General features: G+C 42.3%; 2 protein-coding genes across 6 annotated transcripts in view; one reads left to right on the forward strand and one right to left on the reverse strand.

The window, feature by feature from the left end:
• Window positions 1-12,274, forward strand: part of IPPK (inositol-pentakisphosphate 2-kinase) — a 29,850-nt gene extending 17,576 nt beyond the window's left edge. Inside the window, exons 4-13 of the mRNA XM_033071192.1 lie at window positions 306-372; window positions 1,942-2,063; window positions 2,456-2,545; window positions 3,131-3,189; window positions 3,548-3,620; window positions 4,748-5,027; window positions 6,237-6,387; window positions 7,488-7,590; window positions 8,003-8,082; window positions 9,073-12,274. Of these exons, the coding sequence (XP_032927083.1) occupies window positions 306-372; window positions 1,942-2,063; window positions 2,456-2,545; window positions 3,131-3,189; window positions 3,548-3,620; window positions 4,748-5,027; window positions 6,237-6,387; window positions 7,488-7,590; window positions 8,003-8,082; window positions 9,073-9,298 (1,251 nt within the window). The 3' untranslated portion in view covers window positions 9,299-12,274. The remainder of the gene's footprint in view (window positions 1-305; window positions 373-1,941; window positions 2,064-2,455; window positions 2,546-3,130; window positions 3,190-3,547; window positions 3,621-4,747; window positions 5,028-6,236; window positions 6,388-7,487; window positions 7,591-8,002; window positions 8,083-9,072) is intronic.
• LOC117002281 (centromere protein P) overlaps window positions 12,116-27,769 on the reverse strand; it is a 114,647-nt gene continuing 98,993 nt past the window's right edge. For all 5 annotated transcript variants that reach the window (XM_033071198.2, XM_033071200.2, XM_033071199.2 and 2 more), the window contains 3 exons: window positions 14,331-14,410; window positions 12,680-12,771; window positions 12,116-12,433 (listed from right to left, as the gene is read on the reverse strand). In XM_033071198.2, coding sequence (XP_032927089.1) covers window positions 12,312-12,433; window positions 12,680-12,771; window positions 14,331-14,410 — 294 coding nt within the window. In that variant the 3' untranslated portion in view covers window positions 12,116-12,311. The remainder of the gene's footprint in view (window positions 12,434-12,679; window positions 12,772-14,330; window positions 14,411-27,769) is intronic.

Genomic DNA, 27,769 nt, shown 5'->3' on the forward strand with positions numbered 1-27,769 from the left:
AGGCATGGGACATTTTCATCTGTGGAAAGAAACAAAATGATGCAGGCTCCTTCACATACATTAAACTTGCACTGAAAATGTTGTGATGCATTTATTTAAATTAGTTCTTGTTGTTTATAGAGGAACAGGTGCTGTCTGTGATTGCAGGTCCAGGTGTTCAGACAGTGAATCAGAGGGAGAAGCTGCTGGCTGCATACTTCAGTGTACTTTGTGTAACCCACTGAACTTTGCTGTTCCCTTTCAAGACTCCCAAATTGGGTATTAATTCTTGAATTAAAATGTTTTCTTTATTTTTTCCCCTATAGGAAATTATTCAACTGCCTTTAGACTTTGTAAGACAGCTCTGTTTGAAAATCCAGCCAGAGAGGCCAGGTAAGTGCTGAGGGATGGGATGGGATTAGAAATGGGCTTCCTCAAGCTTTAAAGCATTTTCCTTTGTTCTAAAGTAAAAAAAAATCATCATACTACAGAATATAAAGAAACTTCAAAAAACATTTATACAATAATAAGTTAAAAATTTGTTGTGGAAAAAAAAAAGAATTGAGTTCTGGAATTAAAAGTAGTATGTGATAGTGCTAAAAAAAGGCAAAGAGATTGGCCCTTGTGGTGTCTTATGTTCCCAAATGCTCCTGAGAATGGCCAGAAACTCCTGCTTTAGCAAAACTCCATGAAGATAAATGCAGTGCTGTAATCAAGTGCTTTGATGCTTTTGATCCAGGCAAAAAAAATGAATTAATTTACATAGAGTGAGCACAAGACACTCTGTTGATTTCTCCTCACCTGTTTGAGAAGCAGTTCCACAGTGCCAAGATCCAGTTAATAGTAAAGTTAATAATACCTAATAAAAGTTAGAAAATCAGTGATACTTTGGTGGAAATGAATGGATAGAATTTAGTTTCATTTCTCGAAGTTAAACTTTGTTGTGTCCACAGCTGCTGGAGATTGAAAAGTGGTTGTGGGGAAGTGTCCAGGTGCTTCACAGCAGTGAATCTCACTGTCCATTTTAACAGGAATTTTTTTAAACCTCAAGGATTTTTTTTTCAATGTTACTTTTCACATAAGCCTGTGTTTCATGCAAAGGAGCTTCTCTAATCCTTCAGATTTCTGTGCCTTTCTGATTTGGCAAGTGGCTTTCAGCTGAGAAGGTGTGAAGGATGTACTTTTGCTTAAATTTAGATAAAGAAAACAAACCTCAGCATTTTGTTGGAGACAGAAGGCTTCTTGCTCATCCTGGTGAAGCAGTATGGCATGACAGGCTGGTGCCTGAGGCTTTGGCTCCTCAGATTTATTTTTTCTATTGCAGTGTATTTTTCAGAGTGGGCATTTTTGTCAGCAGTGGAAACTATAACAGAAACATGTGCCCTCTGTGTCTGTTTAGTAACAGGTACTTGAAAATCTGGGGGTGTGTGCTCTTGTTAGCTTTGAGCTACAATCTCACAGACCTGTGTCCCAAAGGATGCACGTGGAGAGAGGTTATTCAAGGGATTTTTATGCAGAATGCCTCTTAAGTTATGATATTCCTGCCAGTTTTCAAATCCTTTTGAGTCAGCTGAGGGATGGTAGGTCATGCATAGTAAGCAAAGGGGAGATCCCATCTTTGAATAAATACACTGAGTCACTTCACCTATTGTTGGCCAATCCATTTCCTTGCTGTTTCAGGCCTCACCTGTCTTTGGATGAGCTGGGAGCTGGCCATTAACAGCAGCTCTTGGGATACTCCTGTGCCTGGGACAGTTTTGAGGAAACTGAAACCAGGTGTTAATAATGGGGAGGGCAGCTTTGGGCAGGTGCATAATTGGCTAAAGCTGCTAAACCGTGTGTCCTGTCCTGTCTTTCCACGCTTGTTCCCACGCCCCACCTGGTGAACGAGATGGCTCCAGAGTGCACAAACACCCCAGAGCTAATGTCCCTGTTGGTGCTCTTTGTCCCCTGCTGTGGCAGAGTGTCGCTGTGACAAGGACATGGACACACTGAGCGGTTACGCGATGTGCCTTCCCAACCTGACGCGGCTGCAGACCTTCCGCTTCGCTGAGCACCGGCCCATCCTCTGCATCGAGATCAAGGTGTGCAGGGGACACAGCCTGGGGAAAGGGCTTGTTTGCATCCTTTAACTGCACACTGCCCCTGCAGTTTCCAAGGGATGCAGCAGTGGGGGAAGGCAGAGCTCACTGCTTTCACTGTGACTCATAGGAGGAAACAGACCCCTCCCTCTTCCAATTCCCAATCTTTTGAAACTTGGGAAACTCCCGGTGTTACTCTGCTTTTCTGTAGTCCACATGTGTCTGTATCTTTTAAAATAATTTAGAGTAATTCAGCTTTTAAGTGATGAATTTTTTAAAAATAATCTTTAAAAACTTTCTTTTAACTGAAAGATTTGCATATTGCGTATTTGCATTTATATTTCTACAGAGAGAGGTATTTGTATTTATGATGTTCTTTTGTTTGTTTGTTTTAGCCAAAGTGTGGCTTCATTCCCTTTTCCAGCCATGTTTCACAGGAGATAAAGCACAAGGTGTGTCGTTACTGTATGCATCAGCATCTAAAGGTAATTATTAAATCACCCTGCTTTCCTTTGGCTGTACTGTGCTTTATTTGCTGTTCCAGGCTTGCTTTCCTGTTGAAACTTGCTCAAATCTCTGATATGACTAAAGCTGGTAGGAGGGTACACAACTGAGTTACTGGGTGTGAATTTGTTTAGTGAGAGATGGAACAAGTTCTGTGGGAAGTTGGAAGCAAACAAATACAATATCAGCCCTTGGGGACTATGAATGCTGTGATAGGGTCAGCTGTGATGTGGAACTTCCTTCCCAGATCAGCTCACAAGTGCAGCGTGTGACCTACAACAAACAGCACGTAACAGGCACGGAGTTCATGGACCCGTGTGTGCTGTGACTGCAATGGTGACTGTGACTCCCTGGGACTCGGTGTGACCTTTCTCCCTTGTGAACGCAGTTTGAGTGACTTGAGTTAAAAATGACTGGGAACACCCACGGTGGTCATGAATTTTGTGTTCAAAGTGGTTTGAATGTCCTGACCTCTGAGGGCAGGATGTCACAGACCTGGCTGTTAAAAGGGGACAGGAGCTGTTGCAGGTGGAGTGGGTAACAGCAGTGCTCTGGGTTTTCCACAGGTAGCCAATGGAAAATGGAAGCGACCAAGTAAATATTGCCCGTTGGATCTCTTCTCAGGGTAAGGATTCTGTGGTTTTGCCCACCCCTCTCCCAAAAAAAAAGTCTGCATTACAGATTTCTTTTTGGATTGCTTTGCCTTTCACTGAGGTATTATGGATGAGCAATGCTGGCTTGTCTGGACCTTCACAGTGATTGTCTGGTGCTGTCTCCCCCTTCACACCTATCTCAGCAGTGAGAACTGCCTTTTACAGCATAACATTGCATGCAAGAGTTATTTACTGTACTCAGATCTGAAGTTCACTTTGCCTTTGCAATGACCTCAGTGTGAGTAATGTTCTCAGTGCATGTGCTCACACTAGGTGTGAACATCCAAAGACTTTGATGAAACATTCTTGGCTTTATTTTGTCTTCCCTAGAAATAAACAAAGAATGCACTTTGCTTTGAAGAGCTTATTACAGGAGGCACAGAACAACTTGAAAATATTTAAGGTAAACAGTTAAATATCTGCTTGCTTTTTTTACCTTGGATTTTAAACAATTTTACTTGAGCACCTAAACAGTCATGATCTTCCTTCAAACCTGCCTAATCAGACCATCACTACTGGACCCCATCAAGAAAAGGAAATGGGAGAATTCTTAGTTAGAGAACTAGAGGACAGAGAAATAATAATTTCCCAGAATTCACAGACTCAATATCCTGAGTTAGGAGGACCCCTGGGGATCATCAAAGTCCTGGCCCTGCACAGGCACCCCAACAATCCCACCCTGTGGCTGAGAGCATTTTCTAAATGCTCCTGAAGCTCTGGCAGCCTTGGGGCCTGACCATTCCCTGGGGAATGAATTAGTGAGTGGGAGAGGATCACTGAGGAACAACTAATAGAAAAGGACTCATAAGGCAACCAAAGTTTTAAAACTGTATGTGCTGAAAATGGAGAACTTGGCATGTTGCTGCAAATACTTTTAGATTCCGTTAGAGCACTGACACAGGCCCAAGGCACAGCAGGCCTCACTGAGGAAGGAAAAATGGAATTCCACGACACTCATGTAGGAAAAATATGAAGCAGTAACTGATGATTTGTGGAGACTTCCAGATTAATTCTAGGAAACAAGATTCTTTCAATTTATTTCCAATATTAGATAAACTATTTGAATTACTTAAACTTCTATGATCTGCCCTCTTTTTGTACTAGTACAAGTAGCTAGCACACCTTTTCTGTTCCCTTTCAAAGCCTTCCCTTTGCCAGTCTGGGCTGGTAAAAGGAGGGTGTTTCACACTGTGCTTTTTCACTCCTGACATTATTCAGGAAGAAGTGGTAGGAAAATGTGCCAAGTATCATTAACCTGTATTCTGGTTCCTTACAGGTCATTAAAAGGGAAAGTAGCACTTGATTTAAACAGTGGTTTTGGTTTTCATTCAGAGGTTGTTACCTGCAGGTTCTGATTAGGCTTAAGAGGACAAATCTTTAAGAGATTGGGGATGTTGTGTGTCTGTATCAGATTGTTAAGTAATAACGCTTTTCTATGCTTAAAATATTAAACCTGATGCTCTGAGTAGCTCAGTATGAATAACTTGACTTCCTGCTGTGCCTAAAGACTTCTTTTTCTCCTTGTTGCAGAATGGGGAACTAATTTATGGCTGCAAGGATGACCAGGACTGTGTCTCTGACTGGAACGAACTTGCTCGTCACTTAAAACCTTTCTTTTTCCCTTCCAACGGGCTGGTCAGCGGCCCCCACTGCACAAGGACAATTGTTAAGGAATTAATCCACGTGATAACCATGGCGCTACTGAGTAGCACCGACACCTGCAGGGCAGGCCACATGAAGACAGTTCCCCTGTCACAAGGGAGAAGCTACTGTGAAGCAAGTGCTTTTAATAAGGAGCTAGTAAGGAATGGTAAGGGATGATATTATAAAAACTGTCCATCATTTACTGTTCATGGAATCCCAGAATGGTGTGGGTTGGAAGGGATCCTTACAGGCCACCTAGGCCAACCCCCTGCCATGGGCAGGAGCACTTTCCACCACAGCAGGTTTCTCAGAGCCCTGTCTGATGTAGCAATTCAGATCTTTGTCTCTTGGTTCTAAATACTGATACGAGAATGGAAATGGGAATTCTGGTGGCATTTAAAAAGAGAGTTCTGAGCTGTGCAGCTGCCAGATAATTGTTGTTAATATAATGTGACATTGTAGTGAGCACTTACAGCACTGTATCTAATGACAGGGGTAAAAATAAATTCAGGAGGTCCTAGGGGAAAAATGGAAGAAAATAGCAGTTTGAGCTGATAAGAATTGTAGGTATTCCAAATGAGTGGGGAATTTTTATGTTGTATGTGATGAAGCTGGGCTGTTTTGGTTGGTTTAGTACAATCTCTGTACTTTGCCTTTCCCTGCTCCTCCTGTCAACCCTCACCAGGTCACAGCTCATTCTTTCTTCAGCTGCTCTTCTCCTGGTAAAGAGAGGTCTGAATACCACAGGGAAAAGGAATGGGAAGTGAGAGATGGAAAACTAAATGATGTTAGTTCCTCAGTGCATGAGTTCTGTAAAGCTCTAATTATTTAAAATGCTGCCAGTTATCCTAATTACACAAACAGTACATTTCTTACTCTGCTTTTGAGGAAGACCTTTTTCACTGCCCATGGTTTGTTTAGTGCTGGAGAAAGAGCTGTCTTTGAGAAATTATAGCAAATATAATTCTTGATACTGTATAAAAAAGACCCCAGAGCTGAAATGCTAAATTACTTTCTGTCAGCAGTTGATACTGTTCAGAGTGAATCTGTGGTGGCTTCAAACTCAGATAAGAAATTTCTCTTGTGGACTCAAAATGAGTAGATTGCAGTGGATATGGGTGTGTTTTGGTGTTTGTTTTTTTAGGTAGAGTTGAATACCAGGTGTTTTATTCTGCAGTCCAAGATGAGTTGTTTAAATGTGCAGGTCAGTACCTGCATCTTCCACTTCTGTTTGGAAACTGAAGTGCTTTGGGGTTTCCCCCTACCTGTGACTGGACTAAAAGTATTTGTATTTGTACTTTTAAACAAGCACATGTAACGGCAAATTGAAGCTAAGACTTGTGTCTGCCGTATTTTAAAATTCATTTTCTTCTAGGTAAACATAAATTGGAAAGCTCTGGTTTACCGAGGGGTTGTGTCCTTTATAAAACCCTTCAGGCTCAGATGCTTGACATGCTGGATATTGAAGGACTCTATCCTTTGTACAGTAGAGTTGAACAGTACTTGGAGGAATTTCCTGAAGAGAGGTAAGACTTGATGGCTTTTCTTTCCAGTCCTGAGTAAGCAGGACTGCAGGCACTGTTGTACAACTTTCCTTCATGGCATTGCATATTCTGAATTTCTAACAGAACTTCCAGCTGATGTTGGTCACTTTGGCCTGAATTTTTAACTAATGATTATGGAAATTCACAACAGGCTAAGAGAGGAAAACACTCTCTTAGTACTGGGGTATTTGCAGAAAGGTACAGTGAAATGACTGGTTTCTCCTTTGCCCAGTACCTGAAGAGCTGGGAATTTCTGCAGGGATAATGATGTTCTGCAATGATGAATGCAAGCTGCTGTGGCTTTTTTTCCTCAAATAAGGCTTATTAGTGTAATAATAATTAATAGTGTAATAATAATTGCTCCAAGCAGCCTCCACTAGGGTGCTGTTCCTCTCCTGTGCTCACACGAGGGCACTCTGGCTTCACTCAGGAGCTGCTGCTGCTTGTGCAGTTACACAGGAAACAGAGCACTGGAAAATGTGTTCTTTGATCTGGGGGGGTTTGTGTGGGACAAACCCTGCTGGGAGGGCTCAGCTTCTCAGCAGGAACTCAACTGTTCGCAGGGGGAAGGAAGGAGCCCAGGACACCCCCCCATCACCACACGGTGTTGGAGCAGGGCCCTGTCAGATCTGCCTTTGCCCCCAGTTTATACTTTGAACGTACAAAATAATACAATATACATATAAAAATAGGTATCAATATACCATTATATATTTCTTAAATATGTATTTTTAGGAAGGCTTCTGACTCTCCTGCACACTGCTACAGATTTTGAAACTTACCCATTTTATGCAAAAACCCCATAATTTTGCAGTGACACAGAGATAGCAGTGGATTAAGAATGATGCATATTTATAAAACCCCACACAACTCAGATCCTAAGCAGCAACAAATCTTGAGTGATCTGAGAATAACAGGGACTGTTGGGATGTTGGTTGGCAGTGGGTTAATATCTGGACATGTTTATCTGTGTTATTGTTGGGTTGGTCTCATCTGAGTGTCTGGGCTGCTGAGGAAAGATCACACTGAGAGCCAGCACTTCATTTTGGCTGTCTGTAAATCTTCTTTTTCCATTTATTTAGAAGTACATTGCAGATAGATGGACCTTACAATGAAGCGTTTTACGAGAAGCTGCTGGACCTTTCCCTGGAAGATGATGGGACAGTGGCATTTGCATTAACAAAGGTACTGATCAGCCTCTGGAGGTTGTTTGGTCTGCCAGTGTCAATGAACCTGTCTCACTGAAAGGGCTGGATAATGGATGGAGGCAGCACTGCTGGCTTGTTAAAGTTCTTCATTGTGCCTGAGAAAAATAAAACTGTTTATTTGCTTTCTAGACTGAGGAAGCATTTGCAGGAGGAACTGGTGTTGTTTGGCCTTTAGGAATGTGATCTGTAGGAAATAAACACAATTCTTACACAGAATGCTGCAAAAACACCTGCTCCTGCCAACCTTCTGTTGCAGAGAGAATTTCCAGCTCTTAAAGTGCCAACACCCCAATACAGGGAGAGCAGTGCTGCTTTTTGTAAGGAGCAGGATGTTTTACTCAGGTAAACACCAATCAAAGACAAAATGTGTGTTGTTTTCTGTTGTATAGGTGCAGCAGTACAGAATAGCAATGACTGCTAAAGACTGCTCCATCATGATTGCCCTTTCCCCCTGCCTGCAAGATGAATGGTAAGAGCTGCCTGTACCTGCTTTGGAATGGCTCCAGTTGTTTGGAAATTGGGATGTTTGTACTGTTCAGGCAGTTCAATCAATTTGTAAAAGTGTGGGATGTGCGGGGGGTGGTGTGTCCAAATATTTGGCTGGGAACATTTTAGTATAGTTCTAAGTAATTTATGACCAATGTCTCTTCCTGAAGAGTTTTAAGTTGACCAAAAGGATCAAAGTTTTATATTTATTCCCTTCTTAAACTTTGAACTGACTGTTGATAGTAACTCTGGATGGTTTTCATTAGGTACAATTTTTCTGCCTTGGTGTTCTCATAGGAGAGATTTTTCAAACTGAGTTGCCTTTAATGGCCTAGTTAGAATAAATCCAAGGCAGTAATCAAGAGGTGACAACTTTGGCTGTCAGGCAGGAGGCTGTGCCTCCCTTTTGGCTTGTGTCAGCAGTGCTAATCTCTTCTTCTGCAGGGGGCTTTGCTTCACCAGAGCCCTTTTATTTTTAGAGAATGCTGTTTTCTGTGTTTGTCCTGCAGTCCTCCAGTGAAGTGTTAGTGATGGACATGACTTGTGCAAGGGCTGACTTCAGAACTCCTCCATCTCTCAGCATGCTTGGACAGCACACTAAATGTTTTATTACCTTGAACCTAAGTAGGAGTTCCAGTCCCTTTTCTGCTTTTGCTGGTTAATAAGGCTGTTGCTTTGTATGCACCACCTAGAAACAGCTTAAATTTACTAAATGCAGTAAGTGAGAGTAATGTTTGACTTCAGCTGTGTGGAAGCTGAAAGGAAAATGACTGGAAGAGGTGCCAGCAAGGTCCCATCAGGACTGGTAAAGCTGGAGCTATAGTTTCCTAAGTGCTTCATTAGCTGCAGTTTATTTTCTTGGGCTCCCATGAAAGTTCTAAGATAAACATTAGAGTCACTTCTGTAAAGGGACACATAAATTAAAAATACTGGTTTCAGTGACTCAGATGTGCAATGTGGTTTTATTTTCCAGCTCTGAGCAAAGACCTGTGGTACTGACATCCAAATCCAGATTCACCTTCTCTGTTTCTGTGCTGGACCTGGACCTGAAGCCCTATGAAAGCATCCCCCACCAGTACAAACTCGATGGTGAAATAGTCAACTATTACCTGAAGAATGTACAGGCCAAAGAGGACCCAGTTATGTCCAACCTCTTCAAGGAGAATGAAGACTGCACATTAGTTCTCCATAAAGTGTAACCATTCCCTTAAGGTTATTTTTATTCAAACACATGAGAAAGTGGAAGATTATTGGAATACAGTTATGGTGATTTTTTTTTTCTTTTCTGTTGTGTTCAGTGCATTTTTCAGCTGTGAATGTTTTTGCTTTATGAAATGATTTCTAATGGGTAATGCCTTCTCAGAAACCTGGGAGAGCACTAAGCCACATGTTTGCTAGATAACATTAATGAATGTATTTAATGTGACAGAACAGGTAATGTGCCATACCTTGGAACTAGAGGACAGATCAAATTAATATGAAAAGTCTACTTCCTTAGAATTGAAAGAGCACAGAATTAAAGGTTTCCTGATGTATTGCACTAACATAGAAAGCCTAATTACTAACAAGAGAATTGCCTTGGAGCCTGTGCTAGTCTCCCTCATCCCTACTAAAGGAGGGAATGCTCTGGCAAAACCTATACAACACTTTAGCATTAATCCACTGAGAATACAACCATGCAGTGGCTGATCTGTGCAACTGCCCTGGCACTGCAGAACATACAAGTACTAATGCATGGGCTAGGAACACCAGGCTGCCTCCAGAAGTTGTGTGATCACCTTGTATCTACCTAAAGCTTCTGAAACAAAGTGCAAAGGGTTAAGGTAAGCAACTGGAGTTGTACATGATAGTTGGGCTTACTTAACTCACCTGCCATGCTGGTTTTTATTGTCTCTGTACCTTATATGCTGCTATTGGAGGTGAAACCACAGCTTGCTCTTGTCTAATTTAAATTGAGCTATAAGAAGAATGTGTTCTGGATTTTAGAGATCATTTCAGGTCTTTCAGATAGTGTCAAACATTGGCACTATTACACTGATGCCCCACACACTGTGTAGCACGAGCAGCCACTTTCAGGCTCTTTTGCTTTAAATGACACAGAAAAAGGTGACAGAATCCCATTTTGTTCCCTGCAGCTGCAGTGGGTCAGTCTCCTGCCAGGGTGAGCGTGTGTCAGTGCTGCATATGAACAGTGCTGTGTGCAGCTGAAGGCTGGGGAGCTGCTGCAGTAAAACCATCCTGGGGGAAGATGCTGAGCTGGAACTGAAGGCTATGTCCAAACCTGAGGGTACGATGATAGAAGCTGCAGCTCCTTTCCCTCAAGGATTACACCCCTGAATGGTGCAGAGATGCTGCTCCAGCCCCAGTGAACAGCTCTTACCTGGACAGAGCCTGTGCTTATCAGAATTGGTGTTCAGGGTCATGGAGCTTAACTCCTAAAAACAGATTTATATTGGGACCTCAGTGTAACCTTTGAATTGTTCCCCTTTACCTGAAATTCAAAAATAAGAGCCTCTGTACCTTGGCACAACTCAAGGAAGAAATATGAAACACAGAGCCATGACTGCCCCTATGCCAGAGACCTGAGCTGGCTGGCAGTGCTGGCATCCAGTGCCAGGAGCCCTTCTGGGGCAGGGCCTGGGATGTGAGACTACAACACTGCAATGAGCTGGCAGCTGACAGCAGGAATAACCCCTTCTTCCCAAAGAAAACCTGGAGGGAGAGAGCTACTTATAAACCCAGAAACCCTCCAGGCATTAGAAAGAGGAGGAAGGACCCTGCACAGCTGGTTTCCAGGCTTTTATGCTGTAACTTCACACACATTTCATATGCAAACACCAGAGTCTGTGCTGAGCAAACAGGCAATGAGGAGGGAGCTGAAGATGAACTAAAGGTTACACAAAACCAGCTCAACCAGTTCCATGTCAGTGGAGAAGTAGGAATGAATTGTGCCTGTGTACTGGATTCCAAACTTGAAATGAGCCTGCCTTATCTAATGAGATAGTTGCCATTCATCAAAACCCAATCTCTGGTGTTGCTCAGCTGTCCAGTCTGACAGAAACCAAGCTCTGGTCTGTTGGATTTTCCCAACCTACCAGAACAGTGGGAGACCATTTCAGCGATCAAAGAGTGGATTGTTACATTTATGGAATTAGAAACATATGGTTGCTTTAGTTCAGATTTCTCCACCTCTTTCCCCATTGCTGTATGGAGTGAGGGGTTGTGACCTTGGAAAGGAGGGCTTTTCCTCTCACAGCAGAGCCAGAGCTGGTGGGTTTGGGCTCCTGGTTCCAGAAACTGTAACTCCCCACCTGAGAAGTACCTCCTGACTCCAGTCCCATCAGTTTGGTTGGGGTGCAGTGCTAGTGCAGAGCAGGAACTCCTGGAAACACTGAGAATTCCCAGATGGGCTCATGGCACATCAGATGGAAGTGAAGGGAGAGGCAAGCCATTGGTCTGATCTGTTTTGTTTCTTCAGGGATGAATGTGTACAAGGTGATGCTTTGGTAATGTGTACCAGAATTTCCTCCTGGAAGTCAGAAATGCAAAGGAAGTGCTGCAGTGGGCAGGGGGTGACTTGCTCACCTGTTCCCAGGGGTGTCATGGGCCTCTCTGGGTTAGGTTAACGCTGTCTCAACACTCACATTGTGGAACAAAGTTCCTTCTTACAGTTACCTTTGGGTTTTTTAGCATTGTACGTCTTTGAAATCTTCAAATTGTCTTCTTCCACCCTAATTTAATGAGAAAGCTGTTTAACTCTTTGTTCTAGGAGTCTCTTACTGTTCTCTTGTCATTTTAAAATCACTGTACTTTTACAGAGCTGTGAAATGAATTGGATTTTTATGGACTTGATTTTGACAGTGCATGATCTTTTAACAATTTCCAGGTATCTAGAAATGTTAAGAAGATAAACCACTCTGGTACATTGATGATTCAGAAAGATAAATTTATAATGAAATCACTCTGTACATGTAACTATTTTATTTGGCATTTTTGTATTTAAATGGCTGTATTTATTTTCATGTCATGACAATTTATATATAACGTGCCATAATTGTACAGATAGCATGTTTTATGAGTATGGTTTCTAAATGGAAAATAACTTAATGTTTATATTCAATAAAATTACAGACTGTGTAACACAATATCTTAATTAAAACTACTTTTGAAATTGCTACCTGGTGTAAGTAATTGCTACCTGGTGTAAGTAATTCATTTTTCTGAGCGCAGCACTTTGATCAGGTTCTCGATGGACACCTCGATCCCAAAGAGTCTGAGCGCACTCCGGAAGCTGCCAGGGATGTTCTCCACACTGGTCATGCTGTTCTCCAGGACTGCAGGACAAACAGAGCAGTGCAGGTTATTTCCCAAGAGCTGCAGCAGTGCTGGGAGCAGGTGGGGAAAGCAGGATGCCTGCAGGCAGACAGGGTTTGGGAGCCCTGGGAGATTACACAGGAGGTGAAGCGTAGCTGCTGCTGACCTGGGGTGGGTTTGTCTGGTTGGGCTCTGGGAGCTGGAGTTCCATGGCCAAAACCAGGGTCTGGCAGCTCAGGTACAGTCCCTGAAGTGACTGAGCTTACCTTGCTCTGGTACTTTGGGCAGCAGGTCCAGGACAGGTATGGTGGTCCCTTCTTCATTAAGATGGATCTTCCAGACAATCACCAATTCAAACCTGCAGCAGGTGCACAGCAAAGGCAGTTCAACCTCATGCTCTGCAACAAAATTCACCTCACATAATGCAATGAATCATCTCTGGATTCAGGAACCAGGAACACATCAATCCAATGACAAAGGTTCTGGCTACATCTAGATTTGCACAGTGCAGTCAAAGTGAGAGGAAAGCAAAGGAGAGGACTGAGTGCCCCCTGGCTCCACCCCTCATGTAAAATCTATTCAGGATCAGGTGCTGAGAACAGGAAACTTGTTTCAGAAGCGTTTGCATAAATGATGAGGTGCTGGGTTTGGAGTAAGGGCTACTCTCCTATTCATGGCTTTTTTGACTAACAGCAGGTAGACATCTGTCCAAGGCCTACATTCCTGCAGTTCTTTCTTTAAATTAAAAAAAGCAAAAAACCAAAAAACCACCAAAAAAATCCAGCATCTTCAGGAATGGTGGTGGTGGGTTGTGCAAGGCCAGCCATGATTCCCAGCTCTCACAGTGGCACAAGATCACTGCACCATCCCCAGGAACAGTGAGGCAGGAGCTGAGTCCACAACATCCACAGCAGAGCTGTTGCTTTACAGCTCCCTTTGTTTCCTCCAACCTTCAAATCCCTCACTGGAGGTAAGACTTTCCTAATCCAAAGTTGGTCTGAGGTCCTTTTCTCAGTGGTGTTCAACCCATCATGACTCTAAAGCTTCCTTCCAATGTGATTTGTCAGCCTTTTGCCACTTCATTTTTACAAAACCTTTGGCAATTTGTGCACAGCTTGTTCTGGGATTTTGCAAACAAATTTCTATGCCAGTCTGTTTTCTACCAAGCCCCTGAAATGACTTTTATAGTCTTGTGTTTCATGTGGGTGAGAGGGAATGAGGATAATGGAATTGGCAGCTGGCACCAGAGGAGAAACTGTAAAATAAAGCTATTTCTTCCCTATCTGGGATCAGAACAATTCATTCCTGCACCCCTGAGTTAAAGCACTTAGTTTTAAAGGGCAAGTTTGGCTGAATGAAGCAGCATCATCGATTAGGGCTTGTTTGCTAGTTCTACACACAAACATAAGGAAGGGAGTTGTGCCTTATTTCCATGTATATTAAAGCATGTTAAAGCAAGGTGTAACAGGAGAAGGAACTGTCACATATGACTGATCCAGTCACAGAAAAGGTACTTTTCATTGCCCTTACAGAATTCTTGATGGTGATAGTTACACTATCTTATATTTAACTGTAAGGATTTTTTCCCTTGGATGAAATGAAAATCCAAAACATCTCTCTTGGGAAGGCTGACAAAATTCCATGTGCCTGATAGGTAATAATTCCTTCATCTAACTGATTTTCATCTAAAACAATGGAAAACTATAGCCACAATTGCTTTGCTTCCATTGCACAGTAAATGCCCTTTTCTTTCTGTTCTTTAATAGCAAGATACCAAGGAACTGGGCTTTGCTGGGATGGGACTGGGATCCCTGCACCTCCTGCCACACAAGGAACCCAGAGCTGCAGCACAAAGCTGCTGCCCTGCCTGTGCAACCCCTCACCTGGGCAAATACAGAAATGCATTTATTGGCTTACCCAGAAACTTTGGGGCTCCTCAGAATTATAAAATCTCCCCCAAGCCCTTCCGGAAGGGTCACAATGTCAGGATACTTGGCCTGTGAACAGAAAGGTTCAATTGGTTCACAAAAATCACAGCAGATAAGGTTCACAAAAATCACAGCAGATAAGGTGGTTCCTACCCAGTGCTCCCCAGTCACAGTGGATTGCACTAAGAGTAACAATACTCACTCTCTGAAATTCTGACCTGTTTTCTTTTTTTTTTTAAAGATCCTGACATAAAAGCCAGGAAACCTTGAAAGAACATTTTTATTTTAACTAAGTTTGTTAATTGGATTTAATAACACCTTACAATACATCACCATGTGACCCCCTGCCTCTGTGACAGTGACACATCACTGGTACACTCTGCTTTGAGATGGACACCAAGCCCCACACAAGGCTTTGACAGAGTAATTAAAGCAATGAGACACCAAAAATAACCAATGTTAGCAAAATATGGGACAACAGCAACATGATCAAACATAAAAATACTGGCTCCTATTAAAATTCCATGTTTCTGGGAATTATTTTCAGTTACTACACTGTGCAAAGGTTGATGGTTGCTCCATTACTTTGTTAGTCCATCTGATGTGTCTCCTGAAAGCCTCAGAACTCCAGAGCTATTTTAAAAGCAGGTGAAAGAACTCTTAGCTCTGTAGGGATCCTGCAGGTGCCAGGCTACCCACCCAGAGAATGAGGGGATGCACAGACACCCAGCACCAAGGAACAGCATCCTGCAGGGATGTGCTGCTGGAAAAGGAAACAGAAGGGAGCCACAGACTCCAGGGCTGTGCCCTGCTTGTCCTGCCTCGTATGCTGGACACAAAGCTGTGTTCCAAACCTTGCAGTTTATAAAGTGTGAAAAGTCTCCCAGCCTGAATCATTCCACAGAGCTCCCAGTACAAGCAGCAGGTTTTATGGAAAAGGAGCAGGAGAGCTCAGCTTCGAGCAGCATGGAGAAAATGAGTTTGGTTTATGGGATTACGCCTCATCTGGCAGAGCAAAATTGCTACCAGATGTGACCTTGCTCTGGTTTAGGAATTTCTGACAAACTGAAGGGGGGCTGTGCAGGATGCCAAATGACATAAAACACATGGAATTTGCTCATTTTAATTTCTACCCAGTATCCAGTACTGCATTTACTGAGGATAACAACCATGTTCTATCCTGGGAACACAGACACAGAAGGGAGGACACTGAGCAGGGCAGTTACAGCGTTGGAAGTGTGGCTGATCAAAGATCACTCAATCCAGCAGGAGGGATCCTCTTCCAGCTTTACTCCCTGTGGAATTATGCCCTTCTGATAACAAAACAAGCTTTCCAGGCTTTCCTCCTCAATAAGCCATGCCTGATTTCCACTATGAGCCTCTCCTTGCCTGGTGCAGATGCCTGGGAGGATCGAGCCATCCTTTAGCTCCAGGCTGTAGGAACTGGAAATGCAGGATTTGCTTCTGCCTGGAACCCAGCTCGTGCATTTCCCATTTCCAAGGGATTCCAGTACCCCATAGCTAAACACCGAGTCACACTTCATCCACCACTACCCAGACACTTGGGAATCACCAGAGAAAACAGATCAGAGGAACCAGATAAGAGTAACAATTCCAAAACACTGAAATGCTCCCAGGCCTGTCTCCTGTGATGTGTTCCCTCCAAGCTGGGGGGTATTTACGTTCTGTGGAAGGAAGAGGCAACTCAAGGAGATCCCAGAGGATGATTTTGTGTGGAAAAGCTTCCCTGTACCTGGGAGAAGGAGCCCGGTGAGCTCTGCACACAGCGAGTTCTGTGCCTTCCCTCAGTGCTGGGGCGCTGGCAACCAACCTGAATGCTGTGAGGAGCCAATCCTGTGTGAAATTCACAGGATTTGGGATAAAATCCAGTTTTTCAGCAGGAAAGGTCATATTCTAGCTATCCACAAAACACACAAAAAGCCAAACCACAAATACCTCCATCTCTGTTTGCTGTAAGCCAAGCCCTGGCAGAGGCAGAGGCAGCCCCAGCCCAGATCCGTGCGAGGATCCCGGCTGCCATTCCCACCTTCCCCAACACCCACCGGGAGCAGGGAGCAAAGTGCCACACCCAGCATCAAACAGCAACCTTCAACACTGACACTTCCAGGAACGAACTCTGGGAAATGCAGTCACACCATCTGCTCTTGGGGAGGATGAAACAGGAAAACCTTTTAAATATGATTGCCTGGCAAAAGATTTTGAGAGTATGGAGACTATAAGCGAGATTGAAATGAAAGGCATCTTTGGGATACCAAACCTTAGTTACTAAATAACCAGAAAACAATAGAATGGCCAGCTGAAAGTAATCCCCTCTTGAGTGAGCAATTCCCTCTGCTTGCAGACAGTCCAAGGGTCAGAGAAGACCCTGCTAGTTGGCAGAAGGGGACCAAAGAGAAGTTTTTAGGGTTTAAAGTGTAACACAGTATGGTAATGTAATGATTCTTACAGGCTGTATTGTAAATGCTATAGGATTTGTATCTTGTATTATACTGGTGAGTGGAAATCAGAATATTCAACACAAAAGAAGGTTTATTGTATTTTAACGGGAACCTCGCTCTCTGAGCTCTCTCTCACCACCCTCTCACCTCTTTCTCTGGCTCCTTGCTCTCTCCCTGCCCTGCTCCGAGCTGTGGCTGCAGCTCCAGGCAGGGCCCTTCCATCCCCGTCCTGTGCAATAAAGCTCAAGTTCCAAGACCTGGCTTTAAGGATCTCTCTGTCTGTCCTGACTGTCCTGCCCACCGGTGCTCCTACAGTCTGCCTCTTCCATCCCACACAGAAAATACAGGTTCTGAATCCCAGTAAATGTGGGGACCTGGCAGGTGATTGAACAACCAGGCACAGGGTGAGCATGGACAGATCCCCAGTTCCAAACACTCTGTGGGTACCACATTACCACCTCATCTTCTCTGCTGAGCAACTTCCCAGGTTTTCCTCGAGGAAAAGAAAAGCTGAGCAATAAAAGTGGAGTAACAGAATGAGCTGAGCCACTGAAAGGTCTCTTGGGAAAGTCAGGAACTCCTGAGGGATCTTGCAAATCAGGCAAAGAGATCCCATCGAGGACGTGATAGCAGATGGGAAGGATCAGCTACAGCTGCATTAAGCAAAACCTGACTTTAATCAAGAAATCTCTTTCCTCAGATGACTTTTAAATGTCAGCTTATGATCAAAACCAAAAGTCCAAGCTATTATTACTCCTAGATGGAAATTGCTTTTCCAGCTCCTTCAGGAGTGCAAGCAGGGAATCTTATGGGAACTTTTGTCTCAAACAGGAATAGTCTCAAACCACAAAGGGACTGTGGTGATGGAATGCACAGCTTTCCCCTGCTCCCATGACAGATTTTACACACACACACACACACAGCCATCCCAGGGAATACACTTGTAGCAGCTATTTCTCAACAAAACGTATTATTCTGCAGCTGTTTAAAGCTGCACTGCGATTTTCTGCACATGAAATCTCTGCTAAGGAAAATATTATAAATGTGTTCAGCTTAAGAGCTGTAGCTACAAATGCAAAGCAAAACTGGCAAGGTAGATGCCAGATAAAAGCAGGTGAATTTGCTTCTGTCCCACTCAGCAAGAAAATGCACTACTGCTCCCAGCTCCCTTTTACTGCTAATGCTGAACTTGCTGCTCTGCAAGAAGGATGCATACAAAGAGTTATGGTACCATGAGCTCCTCTATAGGGAGAAGCAATTTCTGAATCTGCCCAGGAGGCTCCATTTGGGCTCTGATTTGGGTGATTTCTCTGGTTTGCTCAGCTAAGGCCACATTATCACCCACTGAAATCACACACAGTTGGGAGCACCAAGACTTTAAATCCCAACGCTGACATAACACCAGTAATTTTTAAAATGAATTTCACTAAAGCAATAAAGGCACATTTAGAAAGTGGAAGTTTCTCATTTTGTGCAACTAGAGGAATTGTCAGCAAGAACAGATAATGATGCACTTTCACCCTTCACCTAAATTACACCCCATAGAAACACTGTATTTTCAGAATGGATTTCTGAAGCTTCACCACTCGTAATTAAATCTCAGAATAAATACAGCTCCCATCTTTCCATCTTGAGGGAAAGTTCCTCAAGCAAACCAGTCCTGCTGGTGATCCCTGTGATTCCAATCACCCAAACCTCCGGCGCCGGCGGAACCAAGGACGACACGAGTTCAAGGACAAAGTGGTTTTGTCTGAAATGATAAAGTGGTTTTGTCTAAAATGATAAAGTGGTTTTGTCCCCGTGGCAGTCCCAGCCCACCTCCCCATGCTCAGTCAGGCTCAGTCCTCTGCTTTTAAAATTAAAATCACAAGTGACATAACCAGGATTCAAGTCTCATTTTTTAGAAGAGGAAAGGAGAATTTTGGTAGCAAATTTGAGGGCCTATAAGAAAGTCTGACAATGACAAATAGTGACAGGAGACAGGGAACAGCTTCCCACTGACAGTGAATATCCCACCAGGGATAGATGGAATATTGGGAAAGAATTGTTCCTTGAGAGGGTGGGGAAGCCCTGGCACAGGGTGTCCAGAGGAGCTGTGGCTGCTCCTGGATCCCTGGAAGTGTCCAAGGCCAGGCTGGATGGGGCTTGGAGCAGCCTGGATGATCTTTAAAGGTCCCTTCCAACCCCAGCCATCCTGGGATTCTATAAATAACAATCTGAATGTCACCCTGGACAGGGCAAATCTTTGCAAACATTTCCCAGAATGTCTCCCAGCTCAGGACACTCCTGGCTCCCTCCTGCAGCACAGGCACAGTTGTTGGGTACTTGGATAAAAAATGCTCTGCACCCACCTGGTGTCAGACCTGCCCTTTTTATCAGCCCAGATTTGTCACTTGAGTCATTGATCCCTTTGCTAAGATTCAATCTTGCAGCTCCCTCTTGGAGATCAGTCACTGCTCTGCACAAGTACCTGAAACCACTGACCAGCCCCAAAATCCAGTGGCCTTTGCTCACTGCCAGGGAAATCCCTCTGCTTTGTCCTTTCCTTTTCCCTTGATTACAGCTTCTCGTTTCTGGCCCCTGCCCTATTTCCATTGCCACATATTTTCCTCTTTCCATATTTCCATAACATTATTATTTTTCATGCTTGACTCAACCATGAGACTACATGATTCAGTTTGTCACTATGCTCTCAACGTGGACAATAATTTTCCATAATTTTTGAATTTTCCTAATTGGATCTAGGCTGTAGGTCTACAGAAGAGCCAACCCAGCATAACCAAGGCCCGAGTACACAAAATTCTGTGTCTCATTTCCTTTCAATATCACTTTGTCATATGGCAACCATGTGTTTATCTGCAACTTTATTACAGTAGACTGGGAATAAATGAAAATACATACTGGAGGTTTATTTTTGTGAGGAAAAACAGAATTAAATGAACATGAAACCTCAGGAGGAACAGGAAGGGGTAGATCATAAACAGGGAACACAGAGGCTGCAAATGCTTTTTCTTCACTTCTTCCTTGCTGGACAAGAGACAAATCTTCTCTCCAGCATCTCTCTTTAAAATTGTCAAGGTAAAAGATCTCCACTAGTTTATGAACGTTTCAAGCCCCACATTTTTCTAGTTTAAAATTCTTTTTGGCATTTTATTCACCTTTTAAAATAGTGTCTTAACTCTGAGCTGGCTGTGGAGCCACCCCTGGCACAGGGATGGGCCCAGCTCCAAGGCCAGGGCACAGGAACTCTTTGGGATGTTGAGGAGAGCACTGACCCTGCCCCAAGACATTTATTTTGGTGGAAATACCCAGAAAATCAGAACTCAGCAGTTCTGTTCTTTCTCCACAACTTTACTGACATATCAGTTTCCATTCTATCGTATTTTCAGTCCCCTGCCCTCCCTTTACAGCAAGGTATAATTAAATAGTTCTTGATGATAAACTTTACATATGGTACCATGTGGAAGTCAGCAGAGATGTCTAATTTAGCAAGAGATAATGAGCAGCCAAGGACAATACAGAGATGAAAAATTATGGAAGGAAAAAATATGTCATATTGCAGAGCAGCATGAAATATCAACAACTTGGGAAGAAAGAATTGTGAGCCAAATTTTCAATAATCTGAAGGAAGCAGACTGCAGGAAAGGCATTTTTAGGAGAGAAATTAAGCCAAGTTTGTGTTTTCTTCCATTTCAACAGAAGCAAGATACCTCATAGATCTGTATTTTTTTTCTGTATAAAAGCTGCTACAAGATTCTCTCTAAGCCTTTTTGAAGTCTTAATAAAAGGATCCGGAATTGCAGAAAGCAACTTGGATTTGAAATACCACAGAAAAGTTGATTATCAAATGTGGCCCAACTTGCTTTTGTACAGTTTACATTATCAAGCTCCTCCAGATAGCACAATTTAAACATCATCTAAATAAAAGCATCTGAATTTAGTTAATGACTTGGCTCTAGTGCTGTGTTAGTTTTTTCCCAAGTAGGCAGATTAATATAAAAAATAAACTATAGGACACAATGAAGAACAACTAGTTCATCTAAATTAGCTCAAGGTTAGACATTTACTTTTTAAAAAGTCTGATTAAAAAGTTTTTAAGATGGGTACTCAGCTTATGCTCATAATTTACTGCTGTGGTTTTTTAATCTTTCTTGAAGGTCTGCAGAGTTATTTGGTTCTTTGTGGGCAAATGTATCTTACCTGGTAAAGACAGGTGTGTCATAGACCCACCTGGGACACCCAAAATGCCATTTTCATTTCTCACCATGAGATCTAAATTGATGGAGAGGTCAATCTATCACTTAGAACAAATTGTCCCACAGCAGAGGGAGTTTGGCCAAAATCTGTCCCATCTGCTGTGCTGTCCCACAGGTGCCCTAAGGAGCAGCTGTGCCCTGCCCTTCCCTGCACCAGGCACAAAGGAGCAACCTGGGCTGTCCCAAACACCCCAAAAACCCCCCAGAAACCTCCTGTGGCTCTTGCACTCAAATAAAGCTGGGCTCCAGTTTTAGCTCCACCCAGATTTGATATCAGTGATGAATGGCAATGTCCACAGCACAGCTTCTCCTGAACTGTACAATAATCACTCACCCAGCCTCCAGAAGGATCAGATTTTTCCTTAAACATGCACAGTTATGTCCATGTGCATCCTCCTTTCACAAAGACCTCTGCAGGATTTCTATTATTCTTCCTGAGCTTTACAAAAGGGTTTGACACCTTCATTAGGTAAAAAGTGAAGCTTTACCTACAGATCTATATTTTCTATAAAACATTTGCTGTAGATACCCTGAAATCTTTCCCACAAGACATCCACCCTCTTTTAATGATTCTACAAAGCACCACATTTTGGACAGACTGCACAGAAATCTCCCACCCAGTAGCTTTCATTTGTCTGGTTATTTACAATTATCAGCTGTTCATGTGAAAATAAATATTAACATGCAGTGCTGAAGTGCCTGTTGCTATCAACAAGAGCAGGAATGGGTCCAGCTGAAAAGCCCTTGAAAGCTTCAAACCCAGTGAATTCTTTTCATGTCATACCCAAATACAGCCCTTTAGATCTGGCTGTCAACAACACGACATTTCAGATTTCCAAACACATCCTTAGCACAAACAAGAGGGACACAGGAAATATTCTTGAGAAGACACAAACATCTGCAAGAAAAGATTCACGAATTTATAATTACTGTACATGTGAGAGGGTAAAATTGTCAATCCACTGGTAAATAACAGGCTTGCAAAATTGGTCAACTGTCCTCAAACTTTCATCAACTTTGATCTTCCACAAAAAAGCTGCAAAACCTCCCCAAACACAAACCAAAAAAGAAGCAAAAATAAGCAACACTGAAAACCTGTAGCACTGTATGTGTACGAACTGTGCTGTATTTTTGACCAAACCTCTCATAACAAATTGGATTTTGACTCAAATATCTGTGTACTGGCAAGTAGAAAAGAATTTAGGGCAGCAAGGAGAATTCTTTAGTGCATCCAGGAGGAGAAATCACAGGCAGTTGCCAGGCAAAAACATCTCCTTATGCTCCACTTTATTTGGTTTATAAAGGCCAAAGTTGCACTGCCCAGGAATGTTGTGTGATGTGTGTGGATAAATATTTATTTCATTGCTTAGGTACTGCAACAACACAAAGAGCACTGATAATACCAACAGCAGCTGCCAGTGCATTTCATTCAGTTTCAATGCAAACTTGAGACATTTCATAATTTGAATTTCAATTGTTGGCCTTGCAGAAACATTTCAAAACTGTTGGTAACAATATGTTTTGTTCTGGTAGAAGCCCAGCTGAAAGGAAAGAAGTTAATGCTAAAACTTTCTCTTTTTCCTTCATCAGTTTCCCAAGCAATGCTTTAGATCTCTTGTGTTTTTAGAGCTTGAAGGAAGTAAAGTGACCCAAACATTCCTGTGTGCAAATGTGGTGAATGTTTAAAGTTTTCCTTGTGTACTGAGCAGGAGATTTGTCCTAAAAGCTGTGGAATAATGCCCACTGCAGCCTGGATCCTGGAGCACCAACCTCTCCCAGCCTTTCACACAGATGGATCTGAGGAAGGAGCCCTCAATCCTCTTGAGTAAAAGTAATTCCAGAAAAAGGAAATTAAAGCAACAGACAAAAGGAAGATTTCCATCCCCAGAATTTAAACAAGGAATTACCCCCAACTCATATAAAAAAATGAGGCTGTAACACTCAGGCTCCATTCCCAAAGCCAGGCTGAGTCCCACAGCAGGAACTATAAGGGATATACAGATATACAGGGAAAAACCCAAGAAGAAAGGCAAGCACCATAATGTTATTTAAAATGGAGTTCTGCATTACTTCAATATTCATTTTTCCACTGTAGAAAGACCTCTGGATGACTCTTCCCAAACACACTGAGCCCTAAAATCTGAGGCCTCCAGCATATTCTTCACCTTTGGCTTTTCCTGTTTTTGCCCTTCCCTGTTTTGGACTCAGTTCCTGCATTAGGATTTCTTGCAGCTGCCCCTGCCAGTGCAGAAGTAGCACCGTCTAGACTATGCACATATTTGTGCCTCCTAAAACCTCTTAAAAGAATTCCAATTGTAGCTGTACAGCTCCTAGACCTCCAAAATCACATTTCTGATCTCTAGTTATCCCTATGAATTCAGAATTATTGTCTAACAGTTCAATCCTTATTAACTCACAGGATATTTCCTGCTAATTCCCATGAGACAAAAATGCCATAACATTCAGGTACCAAAGTTCTCGCTGTGAATGGACCTTATAAAATATCCCAACTTGCTGAAACAAAATCAGTTTATTCCGCCTTGGACAAGTCACACTGCGTAATAGAAGTAAAGGCCATGAGATACAGAAAAAGTAGCAAATAAATCATAGAAAAATAGACTATCCAGAGTTGGAAGGGACCCACAGGGATCACTGATATCAAAGCCTGTGCAAGCATTTCCACAGGGACAGTCCAAGAGGGAAGCTGGGATTGCTGAGCACGTGGGATGTGTTGACACAACAGGAATTACAAGGGAACTCATCTCTGTCCCCAGCCCCAAACTTCTCATCCTGTATCATTAAAACAAAACTCAGTGTTTCAGAAATAACTCTTCTTCTTCTCCAGTCATTTGATGATTCCTCCAGTTCCCAAAGGAAAGGAAACACAGCACTTAATGTGAAGAACAGACAGAAATCATCATAAAAATGTAAATTGGCAAAGTCTGTGTGATCCTGGGAAAAACCCAAACCACGCCAATGTTCTCCTTCAACAAGACATGTTTATAAACCATACACAGAGCCATCCACAGAAACATAACCCATCCAGAGATCTTTTTTTTAAACACTTCCCTCCTGGAAGATGACACAGGGGGAACTGCGCTGGACTATCAAGAGATACACAACTCCTGTTTGTTTGGAGTTGCCAAAGTTTGGCCACAAATGCCAGTCAGATCATAAAGCAAACATAATTTATCACTTCATGGGTGTTTTCAACTTGCAGTCAATTCTGAACTTTGTGCACTGCAGAGTTATAAATCTCTAGAAAGGTGATAATCAAAAATACCAATATGGTATTAACAGTTACATTTAGAAATTAGATATCTGTACATACACACACACACACATCTGTCCTGCCATTTTGCCCCTTCACTGGTAGCTGCAGAATTGCTGTACAAATAATCTTTGCCATTGTCCACTAATTCACCCAAAGAAACTATTTGATGCTACTATTTGTAATGGGAAAAACATGAATCAACAGGCAAAGACAACTAATTTTTAAATCTAAAAGGAAACCACAAGCTGACTTTGTTATTGTCCTCAAAGTGTCTTCTTGTCCCAGTTCCCAACAAATCCTTCGTTTTGACTAAAATGCTTCAAAATATTTGTGTCCTCAGTTTACATCTCCTTCCTGAGACAGTCTCTCAGTGGAGAGGCATCCTGTTACTAATTCCTGCTTAAATTTAAAACCAAGGGGAAACATGTGAGGACCCAAACAACAGGGATATCAGCACAAGTCACAGGAACCCAACCCCATTTCCCTGCTGACATCTCAAACCACAAGTTTTATCTGTAAGATCAAGCTGAATTTTCACATGTCACTTCTGATACAGTCTGAGATGGCAACAGTGCACAAGAGAAGCTTAAAAAAAGATGCCTTCACTTTTTAGAGCAGTACATGGTGTTTTAGATAGAAATGGAAAGTGCAACCAAGCACAACCAAGAAAATGGAAACCAGATGAAAAGGGCAAACAAATAGAGAAAGAATAATTACATACTCTTATTTTCTATAATTAACATATTTAAAATACAGACTTTTCTATATTTTTTCAGTATTTCCTATATATAAACTATGTATTTCTAGGTATAGTAATTTAAAACACAGAATTTTCTATCTGTTCATTAAAGTCCAAGCTTTATTTAAGAGAAATGCTGTCCCTTTGCTCTGGTGGGATGTAGCTGCCTTTTGAAGAAATGGAACTGGGTATGAGAAGCAATGACATCAATGAAAACCTACAGGAGGCTCGTGGCTCATGCTAGAAACTAAACAACTGCTGCAAAACAAATTATTTTTAAAATAATTTGGAAACCTCCAAGTTCTATTGATGAGTAACAATGCTCCATACTGGCACAGCAGAGAAACAAGCCTCAAGCTGTGCTCTTTGAGCTGTTTCAGACACACAGAAGATGTGCTGAGTTGAGTGTTTTGGAAAAACATGACTCAGCAAATAGCTGAAATAGCACTGCCCAATACACAAGGAAGTGTCACCATTTAACCCCAAAAAAGAAGTGTGATTATTTGACAGAAAGGCAGGAGGACAAGGGAAATCTTCCACATTTCCTTACAATGGCCAGGGGTTTGAAGCTGTATTTATTCAAGGTAGGTGGGCATCTTGCTTTGGACCACCACAGGGAACAGCTCTAGGTAATGATAGAATAAAGATTGCACTAAATTTCTTCACTGGTGAATATAGAGGCAATATGTGAAAGCTTAAATTTCAGGTAGCTCTGAAGAAAGGCTTTACAAATTACTCAGTCTAAAATGGTTGCTGCCATTTTAGATACAATGTGAGAAAAACATACTACAAATTAAAACTGATGTGGGATCAAACAGAAACCTAACCAAGAGGCACCAAGTTGTGGCAGTAAATAGTGTTCTCAGAAAGTGATACTAATGAATATTAATGTTCTATTCACTGCAGTAAAGAACTGGAACTGGGATGTAAATACAATTGAAAACGAAGCTTTTTAAAATATAAGATCCCAGCCAGGCATCTCATATTGCAATTTTAGATTTGTTCCCACATAACAATGCACCCCATGCTTTTTGCAATGTACTGTTAATATTTTTAAATATGGGAGGAAAATCTGTGTTTAATATCTCAAGGTTTACCAGCAGTATTTTGTCTTTTCCTATATTTTTTCCATAAGCATATCTGTGACCACTGATTACAGAGGGAATGCAGTAACTGGAACAGGTTTCAGAAATGCAGTGTACTGCCAATCCCAAATTCCCCATCTTGTGTTTTGTGCTGACTTGAACAGCTATAAATTTTTTCCCCATTGCTACCTTTTTCCAACTATAAACTTGTGTGTTTGATTTAAAAAAAAGCAAACCACATGAGTAACTGCAAAGTTTAGGATTCCATCTTTGTCTCTGATCAAAAACAGCCAGCAACTGCATGAATTCATCATAACAACTAAGAGTAAAGCAATATGAAAAAGTAATTATTTTCCTGTATTTCATTGGCAGGTTAAAAAAACCCACCGCTGTAATTTTCAGTATTGTCTTTTTTCATTCCGATTCTTGAACAAAGCAGAAATAATCTCACATTCCTGAGTGTGGATGTTTTTTTGACTCATGGAAATAATATTTTGATCAGTGTTTTAATTAAATAGCAGATCCAACTTCAACACAGCTCTTCTGTAAGGAAGCCAGGAAGAATAAGTAAAATATTTATTAATGATATAGTGATGATATGATGTGAGAGAAGGCTATTGAAAATAAGGATGACTGTGGAACATTTAAAGAACATTTAAAGTACATTTAAAGAATGTACTCTTGCTGCTAGGTGAGACATGGTAACAGGTACAGAGGTTTGTGATTTCCCCCATTACCCACAAGGAAATGGATATTTTGCAAGCATATAAAATTATCAGAGGTCTGCACATGGCTACTGCTCACCTGTAGAGATATCACAAAGGGTTTCAGGACAGAGATAAGCAAAGGAAAATCCTGTATATGCAGGTGGCCATGCCCTGTGGTGCCCCTAACCAGGCTGTGTAACATGCCAAGGCAGAATATGGCAGAGTTAAAAAGGGGAGATGGGGAGTATCAGTTTTCCTTTGATGCTCAAGGAAAAAATGATAGGACCACCAGATTGTAGTTATCAAATAAAGGTATAATTGTGCAAAATGGAATCAGTATGGAAGCTGAAAGCCTTGGCATGCTGCATATTTTGAAATGGTTGAGAAAAGAACTTGTGAGGGTGAAAGGGGAGGAAAGGGAATAAAGGAATAGAAGGTAAAACAAATCCTGGGCTCTGGGCAGCCAAGAGGAATTGCCCCTGTTCTTGCTGCCTTTCAAAACCTGTAGGACAAGCCCTGCAGTGGCCTCAGCCTTGCCCTGCTCCCAGCAGCAGCTTGGACGCGCTGAACTGCCGGAGCTCCCGAGTGCACCCACACTGAAGGTCAGGAGGCAATTCCAGCAGGGCAGGAAATGATCAGTGCCTGGCTGAAGTGAACACCTCAGGGTTCACTGGGATTTCCTCTGCTCAGCCAAGCCAGGCTACACCTGCCATGCACTGGCTCAGTGAAGCTGTTCCTGCTCTTCTCCTGCTTGGTCTGCCCATTATGCAGATAAAGGATTCCATTTCTGAAAGGTATGATACAGAACTGAGTTTCATGGTCTCTGTATGCCACGACCATCAACAGTTATTTCAACTCTTCTTTCTATACTCTGTAATCTTTATACTTTCTATACTTCTTAAGTTGGC

The sequence above is a fragment of the Catharus ustulatus genome, chromosome 13, assembly GCF_009819885.2.
Source record: "Catharus ustulatus isolate bCatUst1 chromosome 13, bCatUst1.pri.v2, whole genome shotgun sequence".
NCBI lineage: Eukaryota > Metazoa > Chordata > Aves > Passeriformes > Turdidae > Catharus > Catharus ustulatus.